This window comes from Bombus impatiens, unplaced genomic scaffold (assembly GCF_000188095.3).
Source record: "Bombus impatiens unplaced genomic scaffold, BIMP_2.2 scf_1311, whole genome shotgun sequence".
Classification (NCBI taxonomy): Eukaryota; Metazoa; Arthropoda; class Insecta; order Hymenoptera; family Apidae; genus Bombus; species Bombus impatiens.
The window spans coordinates 127,869-144,815 of record NT_177730.1 but is presented as its reverse complement, the minus strand read 5'-3'; the positions used below and the strand labels follow the sequence as shown (position 1 = coordinate 144,815).

The following is a 16,947-nucleotide window of genomic DNA, read 5'->3' as shown; positions in this document are numbered from 1 at the left end:
AAGACAATGAAGTCGAAAAATATCATACCAATATTATCACACCAAGTATATTATATATTTCTTTATTTTATCCCCGACCTACGATATAACCGAATTTCGAGTAATATTTATTTCATATCGAGAACAGGATTTTAATAGATTTATCAATAGATCACAGAACGTCGAATAATTGACAGCGAGTGCCCCTTATCAATCTTCCCACATCTCCTTTCAAAATTCGGAAGTTCACGTCATCGTAATCTAAGGTCCCTGTTGCTATTCTTTGATATTTGTTAGTCAATGCCCACAGCTCTTCTTTTCCATGGCAATCCTTCACTTTGAGACCGCTGGTGAATTGGAGAGTCCGTCTATTCCTAGCGACTAGCTCCTACAATTGCAAAATTTCGTTAATTTCTCTAATTTTGCTTCTTAAAAAATATAGCGAGCAATATAATCGAAAGGAGAAGATTAAAAATGTCTATACGTGACTACTCACGATATTATCCCTCCTAAGCGAACGAAATTCGTTCCAGCAACCAATCGACGTGTCATTCACGAGTCCAAAGAAAACAGCTCCGCTTCTCGATGCCGCTTTAGCGGACGATTGAGTCCATAGAATATCTTCGGCCCTGAACATCATGGATGAAACATAAACGTTTATGAAATTTTTAACTTGTAAGTTGATAAAATGTTTCGATAATTCTCGGTTCTCTTCCCGTCCATTTTTGCCCAGCAGTTACGACTCTGACTCTCATCTTAACGAATAACGCCAAACCAATCAAATATATATATATAAATTCTTATGAGCGAATGTATTTCAATCTTCAAACGTTTCATTCGCCAGAACGATAATTCACCAGAGCCGTAAAGACGTAAAGATAGAGTATGTTACGTTTTTAGCTCGACCACACACTACATCCTTACGTCGTGGACACGCGTTCACGTGTTAACCACAGCGTAACACGTCAACGAACGTTATTTATCAATATATATTTACACTTGATACTGCACTTGATCGCCTCGAATCAGCATTAGCTGCAACATGTCAGCATAGCCCAAATTGTGAGAAGACATAGGACTGAAATAAAGATTGTTCGTCAAGGAGGATATAGCCATCCCCACGATACCGTCTCGTAATTGAAAGCTTGTCCCCTCGATCGTGTAATTTATATATCTGGGATCGAAGTTGAACGCGTTCGAAGTTATTCGGTGAAATGAACTGCCGTCGTAAGCGATTAAACCATAACCATCTGCATCCGCTATGTACACCTGTAGCATCAACAAGTATATTTCACTAATTCCAGTAGAGTTACAGATGTGCGATCAAGATTTCTCTTAACCCTGACAGATAAGACATGGATGAAGACTCACGTAGGTTCTGTCGCAATCAGGATAAAAAGATCGAACCACTGGAGTTACTAATAATCCCTGACCCAACGTCGAGTTTATCGCAATGTTCTCTGGTATTTCAATTTGTTGCAGCAGCTCAGAGGTTGTTAGATCGAAGACAACGAGCTTGGCAGGACACACGTGATTATCACCGATAACACCTGTGTCTAAGACCCACAGTCTGTCGCATCTGTCGATCTGATAGAAATATAATAGTAAATATTATATGATAGCGAATTTATCTTCCATCAAACGAGTTTCTGTCCATTTATCTAAATACAAACTCCTTCTATACGGACGAAGAGTCGCTACTAACGGTGAGAAATTATTATACGGCTTCTAGCCCGATGTATTCAGATAAATAGAGTTCTGTTGGAATTATAGAGAAATTTTGAATTACCGAAACTCTGTAAACGCTTATAATGTTAGAACAACTTTTAGTGCTTGTCCAGTTCCAATTGGGGTACGGTGTCAGAAGAGGGCCACCAGGTCCACGTTTATCAGATATGACGTTCAAAGACGAAGGCACGCCTTCGTCCCTTATAACCGTGACAAATGTTAGATCTTTAATGAAGAGTACGAAGAACATTTAATTAACTGTTTTCAGCGAGGAGAAATAGTATAGTAACTGATACTTTACTGCGCCATCGATCCACGTCTATGGGATTGACTGTCGTATAATTGTATTCTCCAGAACTAATGGCAGCTTGCCTTTTTTCTTCACTACCGAAATCAAAGTCAATATATTTCCATTCGTAAACCACATGCATCGCATTTTCCAAGTTCCTCGCAAATGGATTATAAGAATTTATCCAGGAAGTTGAGCCTTGACAGATGATACCAAGGAACACAACCAACAACCATGGCGTTAACATGGTTCTGAAGAATAATTTGTCTCGTCAGACAAGATAAAAATCACAAATGGAATATACAGATACAGACAATAGCACCTGCGCGAAATTGTTGCAATGGAAATGCAATATGCGTGAAAGGATTCTAACAAGGAAATGCAAAATTATGACCAATGTTCGGGCAATAAATACAAGTGGTAACGGCCTTCTATATATCAGACAGATAAGATAATAAGTATTGTTCTATATTTAAGGCCTATGTTTCCTGCAACTTGGACACTTTTTAAGATATTAAGTGACAGGTAATGATTTAATAATCAATAATTCTTGGTGAGTGAATGGATTAGCTGATGAAATAGGATACCATGTCCTGTACCGTTGATACAGTTTTTCATACGTATTTAGTAAAAATTTGACACAATTGTCGCAATTCTATTGTAATAAAAAGTTTCAAATTATAGCAGATCCCTCACGACGATCTAAAATCAAGTGTGCCAATTACCCTTTGAAGCGTAAACGGAGAAGGAAAGATTAAGAATTAGAACTCGTAAAAGCTTTCGGCTTAATCACATGGAAAGAAATACTTTAGATAAAAATAATTATATGACTACACGTAAATGTTTTCCAATAATAATTTCCTGTAGAAAGATTAGTTAAAAGTAGATAAAAGAATGCAATTTTTTTAACACAATCCTGTAGTGTCCTGTAGCTCGGTATTGCGCAATGTCAGGGATAATATATTATGGTACAGAAACATAATAGACGATCAAAGTTTGGGAAATTTATTATAGCTGTTGGAAATGTAATTACGTAAAGTATCTAGGAAAATTCCTTCCCAAATAGTTTATTGGAAAATACGTCTTTAAAATTTCTTACGATATGTGAGTATTTCATATTCAATTCGAAAGAAACGCTTAGGTTACAGTTTCTGTATGTTACATAATAAAATTCAATAAATCACGAAGTCAAATTGTTAATACTCTTTTCCACTTTCACTTTTATTCTTTTCGTTTCAAATAGGACGTTCTCCATGGTGTACATATTTATTGGTATTGTGAAACATCCTTTAATTAATGTGTATAATATATATGATATCAGTATCTAGACATATTTATTACTTATTTATTAATCGTTTGTTGGAAGCACTCGTTACTTTTACCTTATATAAAAATTCCAATTTAGGGGAGTAGGGTAAATACATTCGATGTATAACATCACATACACATTTTTTATTACAATACTAAAACCTGTACAAACATAGAGTGTGTTTCGCAATTGCGCGATCAAATAAGTCGATATTAATAAATAACATATCCTAATAAATCTATATTAACAATTAGCGCGATTACACAAATTTCTATTACAAATCTAACTCATGGAGTTACCGTTTTTTCAATTTCATATTGTCTATCTTAAAATAGGCTCTCGAAACTCCAGAAACCTCTACAGCACCACGAGCAGCAACAAAAGTTCGTATTTAAACTCAACCTTCTTTCCAAAATCGTGACTTTTCTCCGCTGACTAATACCTTGTGGTTGGTAAAGATTTGTATCCTTCTTTACAATTTATCCTGATCTGAATATTTCAAAATCATGCGATTGACATCAGAATCTTTCGTTTCTGATCCACGAGGAATGCGCGTCCATGGATCTGATAGCGAAAGGACGCCATGAATGGAAGTGGTTTTGGGCATAATACGATTCCAAACGATCGTTCATAAAAAATGGTCTATTGGCGAAGGTCGAGAACCGCCATGATGGCCAGAAGCTCCGATGATAATAGTTGGAGAACTGCTCGCGGTGCCACGACTCTCATTGCCGATGAAAACGTCTTCCTAAGGTGGAGACATCGCATTTGGTGCCGCGAACTAATTCATCCACGAAACCAGCTTGGATCCTGAAATTGGTTTCGTTCGAGTGTAAAGTACCGCTCATGTATCTCTGGAAAGACACCGACAGGACCCATAGTTCTTGTTTACCCTTCTTCGATGTGATGATCTAAAAGAGAACATCGATCAGTGTTGGAATTCATGTTACGTCATCAGGAAGATTTAGACTTAGTAATGGATTTTGCGAATGGATCTTCCTAGGAAATTTCCTCGACACGTTAAAGAACAATATTCCATTGACACAACACGTTTCTTGGCGTGTTACTAAATGCTTCTGTAAAGCATTGACGGAATAATTATACGAATTCTACATAAACGCTTCGAACAATGCGAAATAATCTAACGAGGAAAACTACGAAACATGCCGGATGCTTTGTTTATACCTTCAAACCAGAGGGAAACTGCAACGTCTCCGGGTTGCTGACGATTATCTCGTTATTCTTTCCTCCAAACTGAGGATAATGCTTGCTGTTCCAGCATCCAATCGCTAGATCAGACAACAGTCCATAGAAAAGAACTCCGTCATGATTCATAGCCTCGGCTACGGACTGCGAAGATCTCTCATGTTCAAACGGCACGAACGACCTTGCAGCGGCTTCGGGTTTCTCATGGAAAAGTGTGTAATTCCTGGATTCGAACGAACAATCGTTTTTAAAAGTACCTCTTTGTAATTATGTAATTTTATAACAACTTCGTAACTGTCGTGTGTACACGACAGTCACTCGAGACTTGGCAGTTTGGGAGAAAATATTCATCGATGGCCTGGCTGGCTCGATCGAAGTTACACTCGTTCGGCAACCGGAAGATCCAAATTCGAATCTCGCTTCAGCAACCGGATCGATTGAATATATTTTTCCCTGCACGCGTAAGCTCGTTTAAACCGCGACAAGACAGCGAGAAATGTCGGAACAATCATATATTAACAATCATAAGTTAACTATCATAAATTAACAGTCATAGAGAATTCACCTGATTACAGAGGTAGATACCCAGGATTCCACTCTGCTGGCTAACGAATGGAAATAAAGAATTCTATCGCCGTTGTGAATCGGCCCCAATGCGAGGCCAAGGATTCCGTCCATCAAGTCAAACGTATCACCTTTGATGTTGAATGTGCCATATGGCGGATAAGGGTAAAACAGGTTGTTGTTGATCTTCCAGGATCTTGAATTACGAAAATCGTAGACGATTAACGCGAATCCTGTCACATCGGCGATATAGGCGAACGTGTCCTTGCAGTTGTTCGTTCTGTCTCGGACATCAACGGCCACCGTGACGAATAGAGAATCTTCATTTTTGTACTGGTGCTCGGGAAATTTGTACAGCATAATCAGTTTATTGTCACGCAGAGAAAACACGTGCAGCTTCGGCGGACATACTTGTTTGCTCCCTAGCTTTCCGGTGTCGAGAACCCACAGTCGATCGCATTCATCTATCTGAATGACAAATGATTGAGTATTTTTTAGTGACTGAACTAAATTTCGCAACATCAAGAATTTATAGAATTTTCTTGCTCGGTAAGGAATTTCCTTTTATTCGAGGTCGAGGGTAATAATTTAATAACTTGTTTATCAGAATGCGTCAATGGAAATGGTAAATTCGGCTTAACGATTGCATTAGGAAAACGGAACAACATATTCCAGTTGTGGACTACGTAGAAAAATAGGTTGTTGATAAGTTTATCAGTCGTTGTTTACATACGAAATGCAATGCACGAGTAAACGTAGACATTTTCTTGGATATTATTCATACTTCGTCGAAGAATGTGCAAATATGTAAGTAACAGTATGAAAGTAACAATACGAAATATTTAAAATAGTAGTCTTCCAAGTTGCAAATGTCTAAATGTCGAAAACAGTGTTTCGTATGATTGGAAACCTCGATCGTACCTGCATTCTGTAAACGCTGATTATCGAAGCGCAGTTTCCTGCGTCGTTGTAACTCCAATTTGGATATGGTGCGATTAGGGTATTTCCATCGAGCGATACCTCATCGGTGACATAACCCAAAGTTAAAGGTACGCCATCCTGAAACCTTGGAATGGCGATGAACACCGTCGATTTGGACTCTTGAAACAATAACAAAATATATCATTCGTAAGATCGTGGAAAATTTTTTGCAAGTAAGATTGATGATTTTAACTGGAAAAATATTTTGAAGTAGAAAATATTACGTCTTTTTTATTACCTCCGTTGTAAACATCGACGTCTATGGGTAATGGCGAACCAGGTATAAAATTTCCACTTTTAATAGCCGCCAATCTAGCATGCTCGCTTGGAAATACAAAATCTAACGATTTCCACGAGTAGATGATCTTCAATTTTTCAAGAGCCCGCAAATTGACGATCGTCAAAAGCAGCAGGATCCACGTGCAAAGCTGCCTCATCTCCTGAAAAATAACGAAATCATTGCCGATTAAACGTTGACAGTGATTTATTCGCAAGTAATTTCACGCTATGTTATCGGGAAAATCAATTTTTCGGTTTCATTTCATGAGAGATTCTCTGTAATAGCATATGATTAAAAGCATCAGCGTGATTTACCATTTCTAAGAAAGACTTTATACCTCTCAATTATCCGGCATCTTAATTTTCAATCGATGGTAATTACAATATCGACCTATGTTTATCTTTCTTAAAACACTTGAATAAATAGATGTATCTTGTCATAAAAAATTATGAATACTCAAACAATGCGCTGAGAGAGCCATTTTATGACAACGGAGGTGAAAATATTTAGTCATACGATTGTACTTAAAAAGGAGGCTGTGAATAATGTGAGATTAAAACTTCGATAACATTTATTGCGTTACATAAATACGCGATGTTTATCGCATCTTTGGAACTATCATCGAAAGGCACGTGCAGAAATAAAAGAGATTAGGATTACGCATACGAAAACCTGTCTAATCTATTTTGCATAGTCTTAGCAACTTAAAATCGAATCATACTGTCGCTATTTCTTCATAGAGCAGAAAAAACGATTATAGTTGTTAAGAAGCCTACGATAACAGAGTTAGAACTCACCACAAGATTGTAAAAACGTAGCGAAACGTCACGTAGCACTAGCTCACTATCAATTCTTAAGGCGATCTGTAGACCGATCCAAAATTTCGTTGTGTCAAATTGTTCAGGAAAATTCTGTTCCTCTTGCTCGTTCTCTCATGAAATTAATCTCTTTTTGGTGTCACCTGACTCTTTCTCCCGCGCAACTTTCACCGTTACGGACAAGACATTAACAAAAGCTGTTAACAGCCCAATGGCATCGACTTGGATTCGTGCGACCGAAAGTGTCGAGATTCGATTCTCAACGTTTTTTCAAATTTTTTTCGGGAGAATCGGTGTCAGTGACGTTGACGCACTTTGATTCTGGTATCTTCCAAGTGCTAAAATGCAAAATAACATTAACGCTGTCGACGATGTTTACATCAGCACTTTAATCATACGAGTATCAGCGTAAGATAATGCACAAATTAAAATTCTTCCGAGATCAACAACCATGCAAACGATCACTTAGTTTGATTAATTTTCGTTGGAATTTCAAGAGTTCTCGATGCTTAATGCGAATACTTGAAGCGTAATGGATATTATATAAAACCGTCACGAATATTGTCTAGCTTTGTAGAAGAAACAACGAATCTATCTTACATGCAATCAGTTCACTGATAACAAAACAAGACAGAACGGAACGTAGCACATAGCGTCACCGCGTTCGATCACCGACTGAACAGAGAGATGCTCGTGGAGCAACGATTCTGTTGCGAATAAAGTCTCTTCACAAAGATCGAGTGAGTTGAGCTCCTTCGAATGTTGTGATCTCTTTGGTCACGGTCACATGCCAGGACCACAGAATCGGAGAATTTCACTTGGCTATATAATTATCAGCCAGTTAAATATATTCGTCTTTGTCTTATATAGCAAATGTTAGATAGCATTAAAAAAGGTTAACGCGTGGGAAAATCCCAGTATATTTAGAGAGACAATTAATTAGTGTGATAAATTTGAACGGTGACAAGATGTTCCGAGGAAATTAATCTACGATTTTACGATATTTTATATGATTAATTCTTCCTTTTTCTTAGATCTTCATCTTAGAGAGAAGTCGAGATCGTTAATTGCACGTAAATTTTTCGACACACTGAATTAAGTTTTTGTCGACCAGCCGACTACCGACACTGTAAATTAGTTGCGAAATAGGAATTGCGTATTCTCTGTTTTTAGAGCGAAATTCTTGCGTGATTGCTACATTCTTTTAAAACTGAGCTTCATACAAATGAATGAGTAGAAAATGAATTAATCGAGATCGATCGTTTGATTCTTGAACAATTAAACGACAATTATATATTTTCTTACACCGAAATTAACAAATTTTACAGGAAATGGAATTGAAGACTTTCGTTTCTCAGGGTCTTCTACATTTTTCCAATACATCACGTGTTGTCACGTATTTTAATATCAACAGAATGAACTTAACAACATGTACATAATACGAATATGTTATTAGCATATTTGTACTAATATTTTCCTTGTTCCCTTGTTCAATTACGAGATAACAAATCTATTACATTTTCTTAATGTCAATGAACTGTCAATAACCCATTAATGGATTTCGACATTTTTCTGTTCTCGTTTAAAATCGATGTGTGACGGACGTTGCAATAAATTCATATCTCTTCGGTTATACATAGATAATTCATGGATTACGTAATAAGTATGTGCAGCTCTATCTCCATAGTTGTTTAATAGAAATTTGATCTGTGACGTTGTATACATAAACAGCAGCAATTTTTGCTTTTTCTGAAAGACCCGAACGATATAAATGACGATTGCGACAATATCAATTGTGTAATTACGTTTACGCAAGCAGAATTTTATTTAATAGATAAACATAATCATTGCGAGTTTGTATTTCGAGTTTGTACGCGAGTTGCGTAGTTCTATCGATTGTTTCTTAATTTCTAATGATTCCATTCAGTCGGGACATCTTTTTTTGAACGTTGCCTGTTTCTAAAATTTTCTTTCTCTTATTTGTTATAACTCTTTTTCTTATTAATTATAACTTAAACACACATTTGCATTGAGTTTATCAAGTTCGAAATAATTTATCGACTTTTAATAATTTATACAGAATTTTATATTCACGGACTTTTTAATAATTTACAGCCTATATAGAAACCTTGATATTTCACAAGCATTTTGAAAAAGTGACATTTGGATATATGGGATGTAAAAGGAGCTGTATGAGTTAAGAAAACATTCCACGCCTTAAACAAAATACTTCTCCTGGAATTTTATCTGCTGTATTAGAACATGATGTGATTCACTGTGTAAATAATCGTCCGAATGATCATAGGATTAAACAGCGTTAGCTTTTAATGAATAAATAACGGTATAAAATACTTCTGTTTCTATATATAACATAATACTCTGTTTTACAAATTACTGATACGTTTCTGATACTCTTCAATGGACATCTACGCTGAAATTGCTTAACAATAACATACACTACTCTCTGTTTTACAAATGTTTATCCATAAAACATAAATATTTATCCATGTTTATAGTATATGATTTACAAAATTGCCGTTCTACTCTACAGTTGCTAAGATGTCAACGATAAACATTTTTCCCTCTTTTCTAACGAGATTTCTTGCTAAAAGAAATTTATGAAGCTTCTTCGATTTTTCTTGTTCGAAGGTAATGGGATTACCCATATACATCTAGATTATTCTAGGTCTAATATTAGGGAAGTTTAAGAAATTTTCCTATTAGACGTACGTAGGTACGTCGGAGACGCAATCGATTCTTCGACGCTTGTTCTTCCTTTTAGAATCCTATGGTGTTGTTGTAGAAATGCGACGGAAAGTCGGAAAGTAAGTAGGTCCGAGTAAAAGAATCGAGGATCGGATGTTTCAGCGGACGCTGTATGGGCATTAGCCTCATTATTCGAATGTTGATATCGCGTGCATTCACCTCTCGCCTGAAGAACTTCTGGAACCTGCTAGTCATTAACCAAAAGTTGCCATTATCGCGCTCCGTCCATCGAATTTCAGCGACGAACTGCAGCTTCTCCGGACTGTAAGCTAAGATCCTGAGGAAAATTCGATCGATACGAATAAAAAGATAGATCATGACAAAGAGTGGAATCTTTTAAAAAATTCTCTGACGTTTGAGATCTAGTCGGAAGATAAAAATACATGGTACAGGCTTCCTGCAGGAGGATCTTCTACCGTTTAAAAATTCGCATGAAACTCTAAATATGTATGTTTTTCAACTTGATTCGAATCGATAAAAAGCTATATAAATAGACTACAAAAAGAATAACTTGTTAAGAAATCGTTTAAATATCAGAGAATTTTTTAGTTTGATAATTATTTGTAAAGCAAACGAGGTTACGAAGAACAAATATGTATCGTCATTCTTACGATCTTCATTTAAATATAACACAAGGTTATCTTTGTAGAATGATAATAACATGTACCTCTGTTGGTTAGTTTGTGGTTGCCAGGCGGCAATGGCTGTTTCGGTAAGCGGAGAGAAAAGGATCGTGTCGTCTCGTGGATCAACGGCCAGAGCAAGTCCTTGACTAGACTTTTTACCCACCAAGGTCACCGGTAGCTGTTCACCAAATGCTGGTGGACCCGCCTGAAGTGCAGTGGTTGGCACGCTGAACAGACGATCGGTCGCTAGAGGTTGATAGTAAACCGTTCCAAGTTTGGCAGAAAATGCGAGTCCAACGACACCGTCCAGTAATTCGAACGTATCGCTGCCAATCTGTATAAAATACGTTTACGATTTAAATAGTATCTGTACGATATAAAAGAAAACTGTGGTCTTAGATATCGATACAATGTGTTTTTACAAAAGTTGAAGAAAAAAGGATTTTCATTATCAAAAGTTTCTCCGATACTACGAAAAAGATCTAATCCTGAAGAGGTCAAAGTGATTTATGCTTGAAAATGAATTGGAGATTTTGTTCAATTTTTTCGGAATTATCATATTATCTTTTTTTTTCTTTTTGTTTTATCTATAGGATAGCGTTACTGGCTGTTCACTTCCTATAAATTTCCAGAACGCGCAAAGCAATCACCTCAGCGCGAAATTTCTTGCCATTTCTTAGATAGTAAAACACTCGACGCAGGAAAGTAAAATCGTGGCGAGCATTACGAAGTTCGACTCGGCTCTGGCTGCGTAACTATTCATCGCGATCAGAAGCCGCATAACCGCGGAAGAATTTTACAACTCGATTTATTCGCCACGCGTACAATCCTTTAATCTTGCGTTGGTTACGAGTTGAATATGCGTAACGCGTTCGTTCGTAATACACTTAATTAGTACTACGATATATTTAATGATCCATGTTGGCCATATTGCTGTTGGCCATACGCTGTTGGCCATACGCTGTTGGCCATACTTCAGAGAGGAAGAAAAGAATGTTTCGAAGGAATCTATAGTCTTCTTACCCTGTAAGTCGAGAATTCTGGATGTGGATACATGGTTGCGTGCACCACACGCCAGCTCCTGTCCGTGGCACCATCGAATACCAATAGACCTTGAGACAAAGAGCAACATTAACACTATAGCATCTAAATAAAAGTAAAATGAAATAAATAATTAGAGATTTTTATTTACCAGGTCCTGCAGTGTCAGATATATAAAGGAACACGTCGTCGCAGGTAGTTGCCGCGGTATCATCGATAATGAGATTCGTCATCAACGTGTTTGGTCTTAAAACCTGAAGAGGGAAAGTTGACTTTTTAAAAGAATCTAACTTAAACCATCTGATAAATTCGCTATCAGTCAACCTGATTTCCTTATCAATCAACTGTTCGAAAGATACGTTCAAGACTCACCTCTCGTGGAAACGTGAACTGTCGTACCAGCTGATTGGTTTTCACATCGAACACCATTATTTTCGGAGGACAAACCGGTCTGAAGTCATCAATTGACGTTATTACGCCGCTATCTATGGTCCATAGTCGATTACATCTGTCTAGCCTGGTCCTGTACACGGAGATCAGCTTGGAGCAATTCAGATCGCCTTTTCCAGCGCTGTGCCAGTCCCAAGAGGGGTAAGCTTGGAGTTGCGGGCTACTTTCTAGCGGAAGATTCCTCGGGATGTAATTCAAGGTCGCCGGAACGCCTGCTCGTAATCTTGGGACGCTTATAAAGATTTTGTCCCACGCAATCTCTATTCCAGTAGGTACTACATTCTCTGGACGATACTGATTGAGAAATTCTTGGTCGTACGGAAGTGCAAAGTCTAGCAACGGCCATTGAGCTATAGTTTCGAGGACTTCTGCGGTCGTTGAGGCGCAGGCGAGTCCTGCTAAGAGGATCAGTAGCTGCATTCTACAACAAAAGTGACTTAGAACGAAGACTACGTAATTTATGTTGTTTGTGGCGATTTATCAGCGAGAACAGTAGATTCTGCATAAGAATAATTCAGTGGAAAGTGTAGAAGGTACACAAAATGGCTTAAATATCGAAAACCAAGGTTTCTTAGCATTTGAATGGTAGCTCTTGAAACGAAACGATGCAGCTTTACATCGCTTTAACGAGTCTTTGCCTCGAGTACTTTTTATGGCAGACGATTTAACTGTATAAAACGATTTATATTGCCACTTAAATGAAATAAGGACGTAACTCTAATACGTATGTAAAAATGACCGATACATAATATCTCAGTGCAACTGGTTATTAGTTGTGTTGCAATTGATGTCGTAAAAACATTTTTATTACACCTTTATGCATCCTTGGAGCTGAGAAATTCTGATAGTGTGAAAGACACGAACGTACAAATTTTCGATTCCAAAGACCGATAGACATTCAAATAAGAACTGATCGATTAAACTTTGTATCGTGTACCGAAAAGACGTGCACGAGTAAGCTCACCAACTAATTTTCCGCGTATTTTATAACAACCAACGGTCACAATGCACGCGACACAATGATGTTGATCGGACATGCGTTAGCAAGAACACGTATCACGCACCTATTGAATATTATCACGCGAGTGTCTCACTCAACATTCGTATTGATTATTGTCGTCTTAAATTAAAGATCGCATCAATCGAGCAATTATCTTCATAAAAGTTTCCATAAAGAGTTCGACGAAAATTATGAAATTTGGAAATTTTTCTACGCATCATAGTTGGATAAAGTAACACGTGATATTACTTTGAGAAGAATTTTCCCACTTAGTCATCGAACTTGATCTTGAACTCATCGGATATCCGATTTCGATATTCAAGCATAAATTACATACTGGTCAATATTTATGCAAACTCGCTAGACGTAGTTTTGCGTAATGCGATGATAAATTTTATAAGCGTAGGCAAACGTTTCTCATACGTAACGGTGTTTTCCATTTCAGAACCATTGTAGATGTTTGTTAAATAAAATGTTAAAAATTGTAAAATGTAAATATTAGAAAGCTGAAAGATATTGCTAACAATACCAATCGAATATAATATGACTTCGTACATTCAGTTTTATCGATCATTTATAAAATTATGCATTATTTACATGAAATGTCATCAAACTTTAAAAATACGAATTTTCACTATCTACGCTGTTTCGATAATTATTAATTATAAAAATGATGTTTTTGTTTATTCATCTTGATATTCGATTTGAACGATGTTACAAACGAGAAGAACGAAAATGTTACAATTTTCCGAACTAACGGAGCATAAACCGGTGATTTGACGCGACCGAAAGTTATCGATTATTGAATTCCAACAAAGTCACGGTCTTAATTCTCCGCTCTGACAATTTTTTACACGGTTCAAGTGCAACGGGTCTCGGATGTCATTAAACGTTGCGTTCGATCTTCAAACGTTACACAACTCGAATATTTCAAATATTTCCCGGAAAGTTAAAAATTTACGCTCTAACGTATCGTAATCGTTCTCCGTAGCAATTTTCATCGATCAACGAAGATGTTTCGCGATCGAGCAAAAACATCCTCGGGTAACGTCGAGCTACATTGAAAAACTACTATCAGCTATATTACAGTATTCTGTTTCAATGCTTTTTACCTATAACGATCTTTCCATTATATAATAATCCACGACACTTGAAATATTATTAAAATTTCAAAACTTTTTGTATTACGCACGTAATATATCCATAAGAATTTTCTAAGTGTTCGAGCAAGCTATTCGTGAGCTACTGTTCGTCACTGTCATTGCCAAAGATCGAAGAAAAATCAATAAAAATTATATGAAAAACCAACCTTGTTCAGCCTAAAAATCGTCAAACTTGAAATAAGAAAATCCAAAGGAATTGAAAGAACAGACTCATCCAGCGAGGTCGTGCACCCAGCTCGAACTAGCTGCAAATCCGTTGAACGAGCGTGTACCAAGTCCCGCTGTCTGAACACCGACTGGTCTAATTTTCTTGCATCGACTAGGATCCTAGCGGTCCGAGTGACAGGAGGCAAGCTAACCACAGAAAATCGACACATTGTATAAGTATACATACGGTATATCAGTGAGGCGAATGATCCTTCGTGACATTCAGGGATACACTTTTGCGAAATGTGTTCGATAGATCAAGGTGGGTGTGTTTTCGACAAAGGTTACCATTGATCTTGCCACTGATCTTTAAAAGCTACTTTCGAATTTTCTCTGTAAATTAGTCACGCTAGTGCCCGGTAGAATTTAAGTGAACTTAAATTCTGGTAGATTTTTGAAAGTGGAATTTTGAACTAAGATAAGGATAGGTCAAACGGGGTTACGTTTTGAAACTTTCGAAAGATTAGAAATAATTCTGGAATATTTACGTTCGCAAACTTCTTCGATAAAAGTAAAGATTCGCAGATAAGAAATTACACTAACTGTGGTTCAAAGTTCTGGTTGGATAATTTTCATTTCTTATACGCTGTAGCCAAAAGATTACGTTTATAAAATTCTAAAATCTCACGAACTTGCGATTCTATGATATTAACGATTCAATGACATCGTTCAAATGTTTCAATGATACGGCAAACTTGAGGGAATCATATGTCACGCGAGCAAAGGTTACTATTTGAGCGTTCAGGACTTTGAATCAGAGTGTATCCGATAGGAATCGCTATAATGGAGAAAGCGATTTACGGAGAATACTACAAGGACTAACATTCAACATTCATGGTGACCAGCTACGTAAAACGCTCACATGGAACGCAGTGTCCCAGCTGTACAATACAAACGAGAAAATTACAAGTATTTCGTTTCAAACGCTTCGGATTCCATTTGTCCACTTGTATTATCTACTCGTTCTAACAAATAGCTCTAATAAATTTAGTTAACAGTTAACCATATTGGACACGTGTCCGCTCTATCGTCTATTACGAAAGTAATTTCTGTACTTCGCATCTCTCCAGGGTCAGATTGCTACATTTTTTTCGAACGAGCCAGCCAAAAACGTAGGTGTATCAAGAAGAGTGGGCGCGGTCTATAGTTCCGGGGACTTTCGATCGGGGTTACGTATCAAGGCCTTCCACATAACATTTACCACTAATGTAGCTCGTTCAATTGCCATTTTCTTGGCGCACCGGTGCGACTATGTATCGGAGATACCATACTTGATTTTAATCACGGCATTCATCGTTTCGTTCGCTCTTTAGCTATAGCCCAACGTGTACTTTAACTACAAATCGTGTAAGATGAATTCGATCGATTGGAACAAACCGTTTCACGGTATCAAATACGATAGAACAGTTTGCTTTGTCTCGAGAATAATTCTTGCCTGAAAATATAAATCTTCGTTTAATCACGCGAATAGGATTTATCGACATGCTTTGCAAATTTTACGTTCATTTTACGTGTATATATTTCTTTTATTTTATTCTATTCGCGAGAATAGAGAAAAAAGACGAAAGAGGATTAGACAGCCGCTATAAATGAATTCAAAAGACCTCGTAAAACTCAGATTTATCAGAAAGTATCCGTCGATTGAAGTAACGTTGAACAAGATTCGCGTGCCAATTTCTTAAGAACAATTCCAATAAAACGGATGCGATAAGGCGGCCCCCGTCAGTCGATTCCAATCAAGACTAAAAGAAATTACGGGGTACCAAGGTAAATATTGCGCAAGAATTGCCCGCGTCGCTGATCTATAGCCGCGAAGAATGAAGCATTTTAGGGTTACGCAACATGTTCGACTTGAAATATCATGGGAATAGCTGAGTGCATAGGGTCGCAAGAACTCCCACGGAAAAACGGAAGCAACGAAATCTCACTGTTTCCCTTCCATCGTGATTGATCATGCGAAACAGGGCGGATGTTCGATAAACGATTACCAACGACGATCATTTGTCACTTCGCGTGATTCAGAATCGTGCTTGGCATTATGTTCCCCAGGAGAGCGTTTCATTTTTCTAGAACGTCTATTATCCATCACGTATCGGATTTCATACTTTCAAATGTAACGAGCTGAGTTTTAAATCCACCAAGGTTCTGTAAGCTTGAATCCTGCAAAATATTATCGGGGTTAATTTTGAGTTATTTGGAGATTTTTACGATCAGACTGTCAGACGCAATTTTCAAGATTCGCAGAATGCTACTTGTACTTTTCGCACAAATAGCCGCAGTCCAGTTACGATCGTGCGATTGATACTGTGTGCCAGTTTGTTACGACCAGTAGCTTCGTAGCGTATCGTTGTCAACGACTTTTCTTGTCCGTAAAGAATATGTAGAATCTATGAACAATGTGCTACTGTAATATTACAGTCGAGTGAAGCCGCGAAAGTGACAGTAGATAAATGATTTGTGACTATTAAAGGTCAGGTACGCGTCGTTTTTGCGAAATCATTCGTCTCTTTTCTTTAGACTAGCGACCAATTCCAACGTGG

General features: G+C 37.4%; 2 protein-coding genes across 3 annotated transcripts; both read right to left on the bottom strand.

Annotated features, from left to right (window-relative positions):
• Positions 1-31: 31 nt before the first annotated feature.
• LOC100747863 (major royal jelly protein 2) lies at positions 32-2,397 on the bottom strand. 2 transcript variants are annotated; one of them, XM_012392191.2, is made up of 6 exons: positions 2,009-2,397; positions 1,769-1,932; positions 1,351-1,566; positions 977-1,248; positions 472-608; positions 32-364 (listed from the first exon to the last, which is right to left on the bottom strand). In XM_012392191.2, the coding sequence occupies exons 1-6, from the start codon at positions 2,241-2,243 to the stop codon at positions 354-356; spliced, it is 1,035 nt and encodes a 344-aa protein (XP_012247614.1). In that variant the 5' UTR covers positions 2,244-2,397; the 3' UTR covers positions 32-353. The 2 variants fall into 2 exon arrangements, with proteins under 2 accessions (XP_012247614.1, XP_003493841.1); XM_003493793.3 differs by having other exon boundaries at positions 32-367; positions 476-608.
• Positions 2,398-3,426: 1,029 nt separating this feature from the next.
• Positions 3,427-14,504, bottom strand: LOC100748310. Its single transcript, XM_003493797.4, has 12 exons — positions 14,347-14,504; positions 11,960-12,458; positions 11,739-11,841; positions 11,570-11,658; positions 10,588-10,880; positions 9,936-10,197; positions 7,134-7,265; positions 6,295-6,496; positions 5,997-6,175; positions 5,077-5,543; positions 4,491-4,734; positions 3,427-4,216 (listed from the first exon to the last, which is right to left on the bottom strand). The coding sequence occupies exons 2-12, from the start codon at positions 12,455-12,457 to the stop codon at positions 4,031-4,033; spliced, it is 2,655 nt and encodes an 884-aa protein (XP_003493845.2). The 5' UTR covers position 12,458; positions 14,347-14,504; the 3' UTR covers positions 3,427-4,030.
• Positions 14,505-16,947: the final 2,443 nt, after the last annotated feature.

Coding starts and splice junctions, on each gene's coding strand:
- LOC100747863 (XM_003493793.3), bottom strand. CDS start 2,243: ATGTTAACGCCATGGTTGTTGGTTGTGTTCCTTGGTATCATCTGTCAA. Junction 1,567..1,768: donor TAAGCGTTTACAGAGTTTCG/GTAATTCAAAAT, acceptor TATTTCTATCAG/ATCGACAGATGCGACAGACT. Junction 368..475: donor CGCTTAGGAGGGATAATATC/GTGAGTAGTCAC, acceptor TTGCAATTGTAG/GAGCTAGTCGCTAGGAATAG.
- LOC100748310 (XM_003493797.4), bottom strand. CDS start 12,457: ATGCAGCTACTGATCCTCTTAGCAGGACTCGCCTGCGCCTCAACGACC. Junction 4,735..5,076: donor GTATCTACCTCTGTAATCAG/GTGAATTCTCTA, acceptor GTTCGAATCCAG/GAATTACACACTTTTCCATG. Junction 4,217..4,490: donor AGTTTCCCTCTGGTTTGAAG/GTATAAACAAAG, acceptor GTTCTCTTTTAG/ATCATCACATCGAAGAAGGG.